Source organism: Branchiostoma belcheri, unplaced genomic scaffold (genome assembly GCF_001625305.1).
Source record: "Branchiostoma belcheri isolate BF01 breed outbred unplaced genomic scaffold, Haploidv18h27 scaffold385, whole genome shotgun sequence".
NCBI lineage: Eukaryota > Metazoa > Chordata > Leptocardii > Amphioxiformes > Branchiostomatidae > Branchiostoma > Branchiostoma belcheri.
Window position 1 is genome coordinate 7787 of NW_017804004.1, and position 15738 is coordinate 23524.

A 15738-nucleotide genomic window follows, 5' to 3' on the forward strand; every position below is an offset into this window, starting at 1 on the left:
CTGGAATCTCCTCATCCCAAGTTGTCCCTTCCCTGCACAGGTCTTGTAAGAGCAGTTTGGGTTGCAGCGTGGCAGGAGCAATCAACCCTAGGGGGTCATACATCGAGCTTACTGTAGACAGAATTCCCCTCTTGGTCGCCGGTTTGTCTTTTACGACGTTGCGAAAGCCCAAGGTATCTGTCTGCACATTCCATAGCATGCCCAATGTGCGTTCCACTGGCATTGTGTCAAGGTCGAGATTCAGGTCCCTAACTTCTTCTGACATCTCTGCTACTGGTACGGTCTTGAGTACCTCTCGACTGTTGCTTACCCACTTGGTAAGTCTGAATCCTCCTTCTTTACATGCTTCCCGCATGTCCTTGGCTAAATGTCCTCCTTCTGTGACTGTGGAGGTAGATTTGAGCAAGTCGTCAACGTAGAAGTTGTTCCGGATTGATTCCAATACTTCTTCTGTGTATCGGCCTTCTCCGTCCTCAGCCAACTTCTTTAACGCAAAACTTGCACAACTTGGCGAAGATGTCGCCCCAAATACATGTACTGCCATCCGGTACTCTTGTAGTGGCTTGTCTAAGTTGCCTTCTGGCCACCAAAGGAAACGTAGGTAGTCTCTGTCTTCTACTGGTACCTTGACTTGGGAGAACATTGCTTCTATGTCTGCCATCAAGGCCACGGGCTCTTGCCTGAATCGGGTCAACACGCCAACCAGAGTACTGGTCAGGTCTGGACCTTGTAGTAGCTCTTTGTTCAGGGATGTGCCTGCATACGGTGCGGCACAGTCGAAGACGACTCTTATCTTCTTCTTTTGTGGATGGTACACTCCATGATGGGGTATGTACCACACTTTGCCACCATTTGTATCTTCCGTTTCCATTTCTTCTGATGGCACCTTTTCCGCATATCCTCTTTCTATCACAGTTTGCACGAACTGTACATAGTCTTCCTTGAACTTCTCGTCTTTGGACATCTTCTTCTGCAGATGTTTTGCTCTTTGTAGGGCAACTGACTTGTTGTTTGGTAGAACTGGTCTGCTGTTTCTGAAGGGTAGAGGTACTTGATAGTGACCCTCTTCTTTCTTCGTCCCTTCTGACATGATGTTCATGAACCTTTGATCTTCTACAGACATCTCTTTCTTGTCTTCAATCTTCTCGTTGAAGTCGTTGTTGAAGTACTGGGTCAACTGCTGTTCGAGACTGATCCGGTTGACACTTGCCATCTTCCCATCACTGGCCCCCATGAGAGGACCATTAACGGACCATCCCAGCAATGTCTTGATTGCGTAAGGTCCCCCTTCTTGACTGTTGATAATACGCCATGGCTCCATGGCGCTCTGCACGTTGTTACCAATCAGCAAGCCAATATCTGCGTTAATTTTGGGCATCTCTACTTCCCTGAGGTACGGCCAAGCCTCTAGATCCTCTGTCGAGATAATGCGTTCCTTGGAAACTGGTATCTTCTCCTGCACGTAGGCGGTAGGGATCGGAATACAATTATTCCTTTCCATGTCCAGCACTTCCAAGTCGCCCAATACTTCGCTTTTCACCTCTTTGGTGCCATTTATGGTGCTGAGGGACAACTTAGTTTCTCTTCCTTTTGACTTCAACTGCCTTTTCAAGGCTTCTGTACAGATCACTACGTCACTTCCGTTGTCGAGGAGTGCATAGGTCTGCACAGTCTTTCCTGACTTCTTGCTGCGTACTGCTACGGGAATGATGGACGGCACACCCTCCCTGCTCGAATGCTTTACACATCCACTGACGCTTGTTTGTGAGGTGTGTCTCGGTGTAAAACTGTCGGGTGCTGCATTTGACAAGTTGTGCAGGTTGCTTTTTTCCTAGCACTCTTTGGCTAGATGATTAGTGCCGTTCAAGCATCCGTAACACAAGCCTTTCTGTTTCACGTAGTCCAGACGCTCTTTGTACGGCTTTCCGCCCAACTTCTTACACACAGCTAAGCCGTGGCTTTCCGAGTTGCAAAACTGGCAGAATGCTCTGTTTTGGTTTGGCTCCGTCGTTACCGCCAGGCTAGAGCCTTTGCTCGGTCCCTTTGGTAACGGGTTCCTGGATTTCGTTTGAATGACTCCTTGGCTGACTTGTCATCAAATATGTCATTCGATGATACTTGTTCTTCTTGTTTGACGAAGTCTACTAAGTCCTTGAACTTAACCCTTCCTTGCCGTTGGATGTCGTGCGACTTACGTCGCCATCTTTCCTTCAGTCGGTAAGGAAGTTTTCCGACCAAGAGAGCGATGTTGGTGTAGTGGTCCAGCTCTTGGAGATACTGATCTCCCTTCATTGCGTTCAGGCATTTTGTAAGGAAGAGACTGAACTTCCTCAAGGCAGGCTTGTCATCATGCTTGATTTCCGACCATCTCTTTGCCTCTTCAGCATACGCCCGTGATACTTTAAATGGCGTACCATACCGTTCCTCTAGCAATCTCTTTGCTTCTTTAAAGCCTTCTTCGGGGTCCATCAGGACGCAACTTGTTACCAACTCCCTGGCTTCTCCCCTGGTATACTGCCCCAGATAATGAAGCCTGTCTTCTGGGTCCTGTGTTTTATCCTCTATGGCATGCTTAAATGCCTTTATAAACTGGGTATAGCTCAGGGGGTCGCCTTCAAATGAAATAATTGCCCTTGTTGGCAAGCTGCTTTTCTTGTTATGTTCCATCATTAACTTGGTAACCTCTGCTTGTTGGTTTACCAGACCTTGAAGGAATTCTTCTGGTGTCGGGGAATTCTGTTTTTCCCTGTCGCTACGATTTGTCATTGTGAAGCTAGCTGCTTCCGGGTTCAGGGATGTTTGATAGGGCTCCTCCTTCACTGTCGGGGCCGTCCTGAACTGGTCACTTCTTTCCCTTTGATGCTCACTAGTTGGCGGCTCAAAAGGTAGGCGGATCCTTGGCTTTGGCTGACCGTATGCCTCAAAGTTGTCAATAACCTTGAGCTTGGCCTCCTCTTGTGCCATTTCGGTTCTAACCTCTAGCAGCTCCTGCTGCCTTCTGAGCTCCATCTCTTCTCTTTTTATTTGGAACTCCTTCTCTTGCAGTTTCATCTTCTGGTCCAAGGCAGCCGCCTTTTCCCTCAACTCAGCCCTTCTTAATTCTGCTCTCAGCCTAGCGCTTGAGGCAACACTGGAACTTTGCGAGCATGCTTGTGACACACTGTCGGACGGTTTGATGCCCGTCTCTTCTTCTTTCTCTGAAGTCAGGTTAATCCACTCATGGACCCTGTCTCTGAACTGATCTAACTCTGCAAAGCGTGGTCCTACCCATTTCTCTGTGTCTTCCTTCAGCTGATCTGCATCTAGAGTGGTCTGGTAATCACCACTGGCCTCTTCAAGGTCACAGTAGGCCTTCTGCCACTCTTCCATACCTTTCTGTACCTCCGATAAGTCGTTCCGTTCCATTAACGATTTTAGCACGTTTGATTTGTGCGTTAGTCGGCCCAGAACTGTCGATCTGTGAGTCTTCTTTCTTCTACTTTCTTCTTCACTGACCCAGTCAGCTTTCTTAGGTACTCGTTTTTGTAAACCTTCTGTTTCCTCCTCTACATGTCTGTCTTCTCTGACTGTAGAGCGGTCCTCCTCTGACTTCTTATCAGCCATTTCCAAATGGCTCCAATTTTTCGCTGCGAGAGGCCTAATTACAACTGTTTAATTTGTACTCCTTTATTTGAGTCCTTACGGTATTCCACAGTTCTCCTGTCTGATTCAGCACAGGCCTCTAGAATTTCTTCTAGCCTAACAGGCACCTTTTGCCATGTCAATCATGTAGCTTCCAGTAAGTGTACTCGTAAACTACAAATCTTTTCCAACAGTTCCGATTAGTTTGCTGTTGAACCTGTGTGTTCAAGTGTGCCGCACAATACAATGATATTCAATGGTCTTGCACTTGACAGTTCCTCATTTTACCGCCTTTAGGTGGAATAGTCCTTCTTGAATTTGCAGACTTACGGTAGTCTTCTAGCAGTGTGTGTGGAAGTATGACCTTCACATCTGCTTAAGCCATCTGGCCTGTCAATCATGTACGACTAAACTTCTCCCAAATGTCCGTATGGGAGCCTTTGTATGCTATGATCCTATGGGTTTTTCTCAACACAGTGTCTATGTGTTGCTGAAATGGCTTTTGTGCTCGGAAATACTGAAATCTTTACCTCCAAAACCGAAGTTGCTTCAATTAGCTGTTTTACGGTAAGGTTCCCTTGTGCAGGAGGGTTCTGCTGCTTCTCTCGTGGGCGAGGTCATTAATCAAGTCAGCATTCCTACATGTCAAGCGATCAGCACGGCTAGCAGATAAGATTTCTCAGCTCAAGAAACCCTTTGTTCTGCACAACTTTCACTAGATCTCTCTTGATAAAGCAAACACTTTCTTGGAGTTTTCTCATGCACTCTTACGTGCCATGCAAAGTTCCAAGCCTTGTTTCTTCTCGTAGATTCCAACTTCTATGGACCTCTAGTGACCTAATTGCAACTAGTCTTTACTGTAATTGCAAACAGTCCTTTACTTCTTCGATGTAACTTCCGTCGAAGACACACACCAGTTTTTTACTGTAAGGCCACACCAAGTAAATTTTATGGATGACGTCCGCGCGCGCATTGATTTTGGCCTCTTCCTAGAAAAAAAAACAAGAAATTTTGCTTCCTGTAACTATGACCAAAGTCACGGCAGTGTCGCAAATCGTCAGATTGACGTGAAACCCGTAACGCGAGGTGTCGGAACAGAACAGAAAATTTTTCACTGTCGACTGTTCCACCTGATTTATTGCTGTTTTGATGATGAATAAAAGACTTCTTGCTTGTTACACTGTGTCACCTCATTCAATTTGTGTCCTAACATTTGTCGTCTCTTAGTACATTTCTAATCTAGGCATCTTGTTTTTTAGGGCCCTTCTTGTTTTTTTTTCGCCCTCTCGCATTAGATTTAGGGTCTCCAGAGGACGTCATCCATAAAATTTACTTGGTGTGGCCTAAGTGCAGCGCCACGGCCTTCCTGTTTTACTGATTGTTTCCGTGGCCCTGCTTCAGCCGGCAGATAGAGAAGGAACTCAGACAATATCAGACTGGCCTACCTTGTGGATGCTGTTTTAATCAGTAGGGTTAGTGGTGATACAAACGAAGCCGCCTCATCAAGATTCTGCTACACTGTCCTGTCTAATTGTTCCTTCTGAAAGTCCTGAATGTGCGATGATCTTGAATGTGTCCTTGATTATATCCCGTGTGCTTTAGTTCCCTAATCCAACTGCTCCCACATATCCACTGGTACCGATGTTGAGGTGCGAGATGTAGGCCAAAGATGTTTTCTTGTCGGAATGTCCGAATGTCAGAAATTGTCAGGTAAAAAACTGGTTTGTCCTCTATCCGCTGACTGCCTTCAGTCCTCTTGAGTATTCCTTATGCACTGCCTCTTCTCGTGCCCTGTGCACTGTGTTTCTGCTTGTGAATTCTTCCTCTCTGGAAGCCTGGTTTCTTCCTCTCTGGAAGCCTGATTTCTTTTCTGTCTCTCTGCCCCAGCCGGACGGGGCTCCCCTCCCTGGAGTTCAGGGGGGTAGGGATTTTGGCGGGAATCTAATCTATCACATATGTACTAAGCTAGAGGCGGCAAATTCGAAATTGGAAGTTGGCACTTACAAACACATTCCTGTCAGGTTCCTGAGGCGTAACCTGAGGGGGGCTAACAAGGAGGTAAGGGAACGGGCATACACATCACTGGTCAGTCTGGGATCCTCAGGTACGCCAGCACGCACAAAGCAACACCCTAGTTGACAAGTTAGAGGCAGTTCAAAGACGGGCAGTCAGGTTTATAGCCAAGGTACAAACATGTATAGCTTAGCCTAAGTAGGATTGGATATAATATAACAGTCATGTTTTATTCCTTTCACAGAAGTATGAGGAACAAGAAAACAAGAAAATCCCTGATCACCGCCGCTTCAGCGGGACACCACAGGAAAGTCGCCCAGCTTCTGAACAGCAATGTTGACCGTATCTTAGACCTCCGTGACATTGACGGAAGGACCGCGCTACACCGCGCTGTGAAGAACGGGCACTTAAAGGTCGTGGATATCCTGCTGAGAATGGGGAATTGCGGACGTTCCTTGCGTGCGCGGGATCCGTACGGCTGGGCTGCCATTCATTTTGCTGCGCAGTCTAACAACAAGAATAACGTGATCAGTTTGCTGTTGGACAGAGGAGCGAACGCCTCGATGAAAACATACCGAGGGTTGACAGCGCTGCACTACGCTGTAGAAAAGGGGTGCTTTGCCGCCACCAAGCTGTTGCTGGAATTCGGGGCTGACATTAACGCTAAAGACATCTATGGGCAGACACCACTACACAGGGCTGCCCAGGAAAACTCAGTGCGCGAGGTTGAGCTGCTTTTACTAGCAGGAGCAGATTTTAACGCTAAGGACAGGAACGGAAAGACGCCAGCTGAGGTGGCTGCGAGTGGCAGTAAGTGCCAGGAACTGTTGTCAGGACATGAGAAACACCACCCAAGCCTGCAGCGACTCTGTAGGCTGAAGATACACACAACACTGGAACAAGTGAGGTCGGAGGACAATGTTATCCAAGACTTCCCCCTCCCAACTCCTATGAAAAACTTTCTTCTCTTCAAAAATGTTCTGTGAAACTCTTTTAAAGATGCGTTGCGTGCATTTAGATTGTATTCTGTAGCAATGTATGTTATGGACAGGATAAGGCCATACCGATTTAATTTTATGGATGACATCCTCTGAAGACCCCCAAACTAGTGCGCGCGGGCGAATAAAAAAAAATTCCGGCCAAAAATAAAAATGCTACTGAACCACAGGAATACAAAGCTGGTATTGTGAATTCCCGACAGTACATAGTGACGTATACGACAAGCCGGCACATGCTGGCTTTTTGTGGCATTTATGAATCGGTACTATACTTATGTACTGAGTTCTTGAGTCGTGGAGCTTCGAATTCGATAGCTTGGGTGCTCGGCTCCGTTTTGTCGCTGACTAGCATGGACTACCCAGGCCTAGAGCCAGGCCAGAGCCTCGGTGGAGATGATTCTTTTTTTTTTTTTTTATTGAGGGCGACAGGCGAAAATCAATGCGCGCGCGGATGTCATCCATAAAATTAAGTCGGTGTGGCCTAATGTTATTGTAGAATGTTGTTCTTGTATGTAGTACATGATTTCTTTTGGTTTGGACTATCTGTTGAATATGTAGATACATGTAGCTGGATGTAGGCTCTTAGCTTTGTCGTGATAGGCTAGCAGCAATAGAGTAGTGAAGGCTGTTGTTTCTTGTTTGTAGAATGTTTATTGTTGTTACTATAAACTAGAATGTTACCTTTGTTCTTACACTGTTCAAGCCTGTTATAAAGCTTAGCGTCAGAAAGTGACAAGACCAGGTTTGCCTTCCTGGCGTACAAGCTGTTCAACAAGTATCCCAACACTGTTTCTGGAGAGGGCCTTTCTATCCATGAAGAAACAGGGCCTGGTCAACCAGAGCAAAGGGGTGAGCAGTACATGACATTGTAATACTTGTGGATGAACAAAAAATTGAAATCTTGATGCCATGAAAGCTTATCTGTCTTGTTATATACCATGATGAAGTTTGATGCTTTTGTTCAATAGAAGCAAAAGTAGCTTACCTTCCCCTGAATTTTCAATCACTCTCACGTCAACCTTCTCCAGTGATTTGGATTCAATTGCTCTTAGCACATGAAAATCTTGATATAAAACATGCCACACATTATGGTATATAGGGCAGTGCTCATCTCCATTTCCTCAGCCCTTGGGCCACAAAGCTATGCCAGAATACTACAGCAGTGGGCTAGTCCATTTGCATCACTATGTGTGTATATAACTCCCATACTCATTCTTATAAGTGCTGAGTGCTAAGCTGGAAAGCAGTATGTACATGTACCATTTTGAAGATTTTTGGTGGAACAGTTTTAATGAGGGTGACTCTTCACATGTCTGTGTGTTTCAACCCCACACAGATTGCACCTAAGTCCAAGGTCCGTGCTGTTCCTATGGCTGCAATAGGGTATAAGCTGTCAGCAATGTAAGTAATACATGTACTACTATCATACTATTGTAAGTAAGGTTACTATCATTATTCTTTTAGTGTACCTATTACTAGACTTTCAGATTCTGACAGAACTGTGTTATAATATTTGTTGGCTTTTGAAAATACATACTGTTTTAGGAAGACTCCAAAATCAAACATGGAAACACTTACATGTACATGTACTATGCCTTGCCTTGGCGCTTCTATCACACAGTTACAAAAACATGTACATGTAGATCTCCAGTCCCTGTGTATAGTTTTCAAATGTTGTGTCAGAAAAGATATTGTCTGCAAGCAAAATTATGATCCAATATTGACCAACATAAAAAAAACATGGCAAATCCTGGTTTCTCACAGGCACAGTACATTCTACCAACATGCTTAGAATATATAAACTATGCAATAAACTATTATCACAACCAATAACTATGCAGAAATATTATCACATTGTGACAACCAATAACTATGCAATAAATATTATCATATTGTGACAACCAATAACTATGCAATGAAAATTCATGTAATCTCAAAACCACCTGTTTCCCTCCCCCTCCAGAGCAGAGCGCCCGTTCCAGCAGGCCATCCCCAGCAGTGTGTTTCCTGAGGCACACCAGCTGCTCACCAGACTCAAGCAGGACAGAGCCAGGGGGGCGGAGGGGGAGGAGGGGGCAGAGGGGCAGGGGGTGGAGTTCCCCAGCGAGGGGGCGGGGGGACAGACTGCCTGTGTCTTCTCACTTCTCGCGACAAATCAGGTACAGAAAAAAAATCCTATGGCTATTCAATGCCACACTACTTTTGTTTAAAAGAGATGTTTGTTTTAACCACTATACTGACACATTTGAAACTAGGTGGAGGAGGATTTGTTACTCTTTCTTAGAGCGATTATTTTCTGCCCATAATGCAATCATCATTCGCTTACTAAGATCAGACGCCTTCTACAGGAACTCTTTCTTCCGACCCAGTAACAATATAAGCTGTGTTGTATTTTATGGTGATTTTTTTTACCTGAAATAAAGAATAAAGAAAAAGAAACAACCTTCACTTCATTTCTTGCTTGTAGCTGTCCTACACAGTTGACATCCCAGAGAACATCGTGGTGATTGACAGCTCCATGGAAACCCCTGCGAAGGAAGCCAGGAAGACTGCCAGCAAGGAAGGGTCGGATTCTGAGGGGGACACGGAAAATTCCAACACAGGTACTTAGGGTTTCCCAGCCAGTTGTGGCAAGATATTGAATATTGTAGAACAAGAGGCATTTCAAAACCTACCAAAAAACTTAACAAAACCATGAGGTATCAATTAGATATCAATTCTGACATTTCACTGTGTTTTCAAAATAAATCATCAGCTGATGCATGATGCTGTTGATTGCTTCAATCGATGTATGACAAATTTTGGTGCATTTAGCTGGCAATTGGCTTACTGCACAGTGCAGAAAGCTGATCTCACTAACAATGGAGTGGATGGGAAACGGTTTGGGATTTGGGGACTTGGTAGACTTGGAGTGTGCAAACAACCGTGGTGCAATTAATTGGCTTTTATTGTACTTCATATTCTTCAGGTGCTGTAAGTCTCCCTCTTGCGACTCGGTCATCGCGGACGAAGGTCCTAGCGGCTCGTAGCGGTACTGCACCTGCCATTCTCAGCCTGCGCAACCTGGAACCAACCGACAACATCGTCATCAACTCCTGTACCATCAACATGAGGCTGCCGCGCAGACTGTTCCACAGCGAGGAGCACAGAAACAGTACGAAACTGACACAGTTTAAAGGCATCCAATGCGATTTCAGGGCAGCAAAACTGGAAATATTGCCTGGAATAAGGCAATCTTTATGAGATACATAAGACACATACTGCTTCACATTAGTAAATTTCAATCAGTATTTCATACTTTGGGCATTTAAAACTGCAGAAACAAGCCCCAAGATGAGCCCTTTAGTTTCTGGGTGGTACCCTAAAGACCAGCCCAGGGCCCTTTCAGTAACCATTTTCCGTCAGAATTTTGGGAATTATTTCTCCATGAAGGTCAATATTCATTTGGGGGATAGTGTGATTTCAACTCAGTATGAAGATAAGTGACTAGAATATTGGCTTTGACAAATCAGGTGTCCAAGCCCTAAAGACTGCATTGGATGCCTTTTAGTGCCGGACACAGCATATGCCTAACAGTACACTAAAGTCTTCCATATTGTGTTCGCCTGCTGAATGACAGTAACTTTATTTTTATGATAAATCACTCTCTCTCTCTCTTTAGCTCACAATGAAGACCAGCTCCAAGGCAGCAGCACCAGTCCCATGTCCCTGCCTAACTTCCTCCTGACAGACCCTTCAGCGAGCGGTCAGGACCCTGCCAACAACGCGCTGCCCTGGCCAGAGTTTGTCTCCCTCTGCAGGCAGGACTTCCTGTACTCGGAGCAGGACGTACAGAGGCTCAGGGACATCTATGACTACATCGAGACTGGAGAGGGACTAAGAATTTGTCTGCTAGACCTACAGGTGAAGATTTCTAACTGCTTGCCTTTAATACCGGAATAACCTTTATTGTATATTCATGCCCTGTCGGGCTACCAGTAAGTACAGGTGAACAGATGAAAGGTATATAAAACAGGACTACTGAAACTAAATCTAACTAGCTCTAAAACTACTCTAATGCAGAGGTTCGGCTTCTTCTCATTTCCTTTTTTAATGTAGTTGAATGTTTTTGATCAATATGTTTATCTGGTTTACCATTCCATTAAAAGGTTAGATATTTCTTTCTTTCCACAATTAATGTCTATGGATCCATAATATATAAAGATTAGTCCATTTTAAAACAATTTGTCTGAATGTGTAATCTTGACGATGTTCTTTGTTCTGTCTCTGCAGTCCAAGTTTCAGAATGCAGTGCAAGAAGGTTCCAAGTTCCGCACAGATGACCATATCAATATGCTGCTCAGATTTGAAATGGTAAGACTACACAATGAACTTTTTTCTGTTGATGTACTATTGTAAGGCAAACAAATTAAAGAGACTCTTTTTACACAACCAAGTGTTATATTGACAGCCGACATTTCGGTGACCGTCTGTCACCTTCCTCAGGGCTATTCTGACTGGTTCACATTGCACTGCAGCACATGTGTCGCTGCTATAGATGTGACAGACGGTCACCGAAACATCGGCTGAATAAAACACTTGGTTGTGTAAAAAGAGTCTCTTTATTTAGTAAACTTACCAACCTGATGAAACTATACACGGAGGGACAGTGATAACCTATGTAAACTTTACATTGAGTTTGAACCAAGATTTGTGCTATATGGAAGCCCTGAAAAGGAATTTGATTTTATTTTCTAGTGCATAGAAGTTGGGATCCACGAGCCGCGACTGGTGACAGCCGAGCATTGTGGGCCGTGGTTCATGCACTCTTCACGACTGGTAACCATGGCAACCAGCCCGGGGACAGACGCGACGTCGCGCCCGGGAACCTCGAGGGATGTCGACACAGTCCTGCACGTTACACACATCCCGCAGGCTGCTAGACCAACAGCACAGACTGGGGAGCCTTCTGAAGGTACAAGTGGAGAAACATTGAGGAATTTTATCTTCTTGTTTTTAATGATTATATATGCCGACTTGTTTCAACTGCCTTTAAATATGAAGAAAATTAAACTGTTTTCCAAGTCAACAACGAAAATGACTCACCAGAAATATTGGACTGAATCGCTCAGTCTTCATCAGCTTTATGACCCAAGTGCTGTTGACATGTGACTTTTAGCCATGTTGAGTTATTTTCGTTGAGTTGGAGAACAGTAATTATCTTTATGTATTTTTAACTGAGATTAACTTTCATGCTTGCCTTTAAATATGTTTTAAATGTGTGCTGTTATCTTTTTGTAATTTGCTCTAAATGATCCCATTATTATGTATGATTTTAATGGAAATTTAACATTTCATATTTCAATTCAATTCAATTCTTTAGTAAGATATCAAACATAACAGACAAACATGACATTCAATGTTGCCTGAATGGCGTTGATATTTACAAGATAAAATGTCAAAAAATATATATTTACAACAACTATAAAAACAGTACAGTAGGTGTACAACCCAGACTCTATCTGTACAGTCCAGTTTTAGAGTCTGATTGATATTTATCATGCAATGCTGTATGTGACATGCAAGTCGATTACAATAAATCTGAATCTGAATCTGTAGATGGACAGACAAGACCAGACCAACAACTGCAGGAAGACTCCACCAACAAGTCCCCTCCAGACACTGGAGATGCAGGTATCACCAAGGATGCAGACGTCTTGGCTCCTGAGAAAGATGGCAAAGAAGGGAGTACGGAGGAGAGGAAGTTAAGACCCCGTGTGGCTAAGGCGCCGACTCCAGGAAGAAGGAGGGACAGACCGGATTCAGAACTACAGGTCCAGATGCAGGCATCCAAATATGGGTAAGACTATGTGTAATAACTTTGGATGGTTGTGATGTTATCATAAGGGCTCAGGTACAGAATCTGATGTACGTTTCTGATTGGAGGGCAGTAGTTGTGTGACACTGTGTTCTTTCGACCACTTGATCTATACTTGCATCAAAATGTACCGGTAACTGCAAGTTGCACCGTGTACATTGGTACTAAAAGCATGTCTGCTATCACTAAGAACACTGAATTGAAACCTTTATCTGAAAAAAACTGTAGAAGTGCCAGGTGGAAAAAAATGTAAACATAAATTGTAGGTTAAAGGTAAATCTGTTTGACTGATAGACAATGTTTCATTTTGTTGGAAAAATATGAGTTTTTGAACACCTCAATTCTTGGTTGATAAATCTGATATTTGAAGGCATGACTATTTCTTGTTCTTTTCTGGGCTGGTATCAGAAACTTAGTGGTTGGCACGTCCATCACTACATTAGTCACTCTGTACATCATGCATAGTCTAGATAATATTATAAGGCATGCTCCCCTATTCCTGCTTATAGTGTGTACGAGCCTGTTGCGTTCCTGAGCCGCCCGTGGCGTGCAGTGGACGGATCGGTGAACGGGAGAGTTCTGCAGAACATGCTGCAGGGCCTGCTGCTGCTGATCCTGCAGAAACCCGGGATATCACAGGCTGCGGTGCTGTGGCAGATCCACACTGTCATGCCTGGGATGGCAGCACTGCAGCTACTGCAGGTGAGTAATATAGCCCCTACAGGTTGACAATGGTAGCACTTCGGCAGAAAGTCTCATATAAGGTCATATTCGCATGTATAAGGTTAACATCCCGTCTGTAGTTTCCAAATGTTATGTTGGAACAGATATCCTCTGGAACAGGCAAAATTGTGATCCAAACGTCCAACGAAAACCGTGTTTAACGCAGGTACAGTACGTTCTGCCAAGGTGCAGATTAAGGTCATGCAATGAATGCGCTGTCTGGAGCTGTTTTTCTATGAAACGATTTCATATATTTTGTCCATTTTCTTCAGAATAAATGAAACTATGGCCCTGGATAGAGCTGGCTGGAGGAACCATATGAGGGGGGAGCAAGGGGCCAAATCAGATGTGTTAGTCATGGTTAGAGATAGCTGTATGATGAGAATGTCTTGTTTCCTAGATGCTGGAGTCCATGGGCTGTATCACTGCCAGACACATCAGGACGGCTCCAAAAGCCAAGCTCTTCTCAGAACCTGTCTCACTGGTAGAAGGTGAACCCACTCTTTCACTACATTTGAATGTTTGTTTCATGTATTTGAAACATAAACCAGCCTTGTAGGTTAACTTAGCCTCAATTTTAATAAACAATTGTCAATTATCAAGTTGCACTAATCTTGACTAGTCTCCACCAGACTCCTTTCCAGGCTGAATAAATAGTAGAAATCTGCCTACACAAGGGATTTAATTGGCCAGAGAAGTGGGCTGGCCAGAGAGGGTCCATTTGCCTGCCTGCAGACCGATTTCTAGTATTTATTCAGCCTGCAAAGGAGTCTGGTGGAGACTAAATCATGACCATGCATCCAGAATGTTTTTACAGTAAATCTTTTTTATTCATCTGCAGGCATAGGAGACAAGGCTGAAGTTTACTACGAGCCCACAGCTGACGCCATTCTCAGACTGATTGAGAGTATCCCGCCACAGGATCACGAATAGATGACATACTGTTAAAACTTTTGATCCAACACAAAGTTCTCTCACCTTGAGCTTTCGACCAGTCACCCTGGTCTTCCTCAGTAGACTGATCCAGTGAGACTGTTCGAAAGCTCTAGGTGAGAGAACTTCTTCGTGTTGGATCAAAAGTTTTAACTCTTAAAATGTAACTACCAACACAGATGAACTTCATAATACATGTAGTAGATGACACACCATGTTTAAGACCTTGTTTCACTCAGCCGCTTTGTAAATAAACTTCTCTATTTTGTACATGTGTACATGTGGTCTGCATTCAGACTGTATTCCTTTTCATTAGTTTATTTTGAGATCCTCCAGAACACTTCAATGTCTAAAGTGGAAATAAAATAGTAACGAAGGAAATAAAAAGTCAGATGTTGAAAAGTCTTCTTTTATTGTCGGTTCGTTAGTAACTGGACAATTAACAAGACTGCGAAGGAGGCTAGAAAACGTATAAGATCGCGGAACTCTAATTCACAATCAGGCGTTTTAAGACAAAAGAACGGATTGATACCTTGTATTTCTATGGAATGTGGTCTCCCGACTTGTGTTTCAAATCTTTTAGATTTTGAGAACCACTTTAAGGTTTTATCTTAATATTTCATTCCAAGGACAATATACTTCTGAAAAATATCCTTGTTCATTTTACGTCAACGATCGGTACACACGTAAAAATGTCCAGACAATTCTATATGAATATTGCATAATATAATAATGTTTTGGGGCCCCTGATTACCTTCGCCAAGAAGGTTATGTTTTCGTGGCCGTGTGTCTGTGTGTCTGTGTGTGTGTCTGTCTGTCAACAGCATAACTTGAGAAAGCTTAGATGGATTATCTTGATATTTGGTAGGTGGGTAGGTCTTGATGAGACCTGGAAATGATTAGATTTTGGACCCCCTAGCGGCTTGTTATGGTACTGCAGCTGAACTTCCGGTTTTGATATCTCATGATCTAGATATGCTGGGGTGACGAAATTTGGATGGTAGGTAGCTCTCATGCTGGGGAAGAAGTGACACGAGTTTGGGCCCCCTAGCGGCTTGCTCAGGAACTGCAGGGCTATTTGTTTGAAAATATTCAAAAGAGGATAACTCAAGAACCGGTGGACGGATCTTCGTGAATTTTGGTATGTAGGTAGCTCAAGTGAAGCTTGACATAATTATGTGACAATTATGCAAATCTGGATCTAATTTACATAATTAATGGCGAAATTCTATAAATCAGCTGCATTACATTATAGGACTATTCAAGCTTGTGACATATGTAATTGAGAACGAGAGAAACACAGGCAGATATTGATTATGTAAATTAACACCTAATTTGCATAATTAATGAGAAAATGTTATAATTCCATAATGCTAACTGCCTGGAATTTCATACTTGGGGTATTTGAAAGTTAAGTGAAGGAGAACATCAATAAACATAACTTATTCAAATAAGGACCTCATTTGCATGATTTATGAGGAAATGATAGAATGGCTTTCTTTGCTAAGATAAGGCTGTCTTTTGATGGAGAATATGATCAACTATATAATACAATATTATAAGACAATATTATAATATAAATATAATACAAAT

At 43.5% G+C, this 15738-nt stretch overlaps 3 protein-coding genes across 3 annotated transcripts; 2 read left to right on the forward strand and 1 right to left on the reverse strand.

The window, feature by feature from the left end:
• Nucleotide 1: 1 nt before the first annotated feature.
• On the reverse strand, nucleotides 2-4548 carry LOC109476638 (the record flags this gene model as incomplete). The annotated part of the gene is made up of 2 exons (XM_019777643.1): nucleotides 2015-4548; nucleotides 2-1757 (listed from the first exon to the last, which is right to left on the reverse strand). Coding segments are annotated over exons 1-2 (3345 nt in total), but the record flags the coding sequence as incomplete, so codon positions are not given.
• A 371-nt stretch (nucleotides 4549-4919) lies between these two features.
• LOC109476644 (26S proteasome non-ATPase regulatory subunit 10-like) lies at nucleotides 4920-6769 on the forward strand. Its single transcript, XM_019777648.1, has one exon. It carries the CDS (start codon nucleotides 5859-5861, stop codon nucleotides 6618-6620), a length of 762 nt encoding a protein of 253 aa, XP_019633207.1. The 5' UTR covers nucleotides 4920-5858; the 3' UTR covers nucleotides 6621-6769.
• Nucleotides 6770-7063: 294 nt separating this feature from the next.
• Nucleotides 7064-14243, forward strand: LOC109476639 (general transcription factor 3C polypeptide 1-like). The gene is made up of 12 exons (XM_019777644.1): nucleotides 7064-7481; nucleotides 7969-8033; nucleotides 8596-8791; nucleotides 9100-9235; nucleotides 9601-9786; nucleotides 10294-10535; nucleotides 10905-10985; nucleotides 11370-11586; nucleotides 12231-12471; nucleotides 12999-13191; nucleotides 13613-13703; nucleotides 14054-14243. Exons 1-12 carry the CDS (start codon nucleotides 7446-7448, stop codon nucleotides 14143-14145), a joined length of 1776 nt encoding a protein of 591 aa, XP_019633203.1. The 5' UTR covers nucleotides 7064-7445; the 3' UTR covers nucleotides 14146-14243.
• Nucleotides 14244-15738: the final 1495 nt, after the last annotated feature.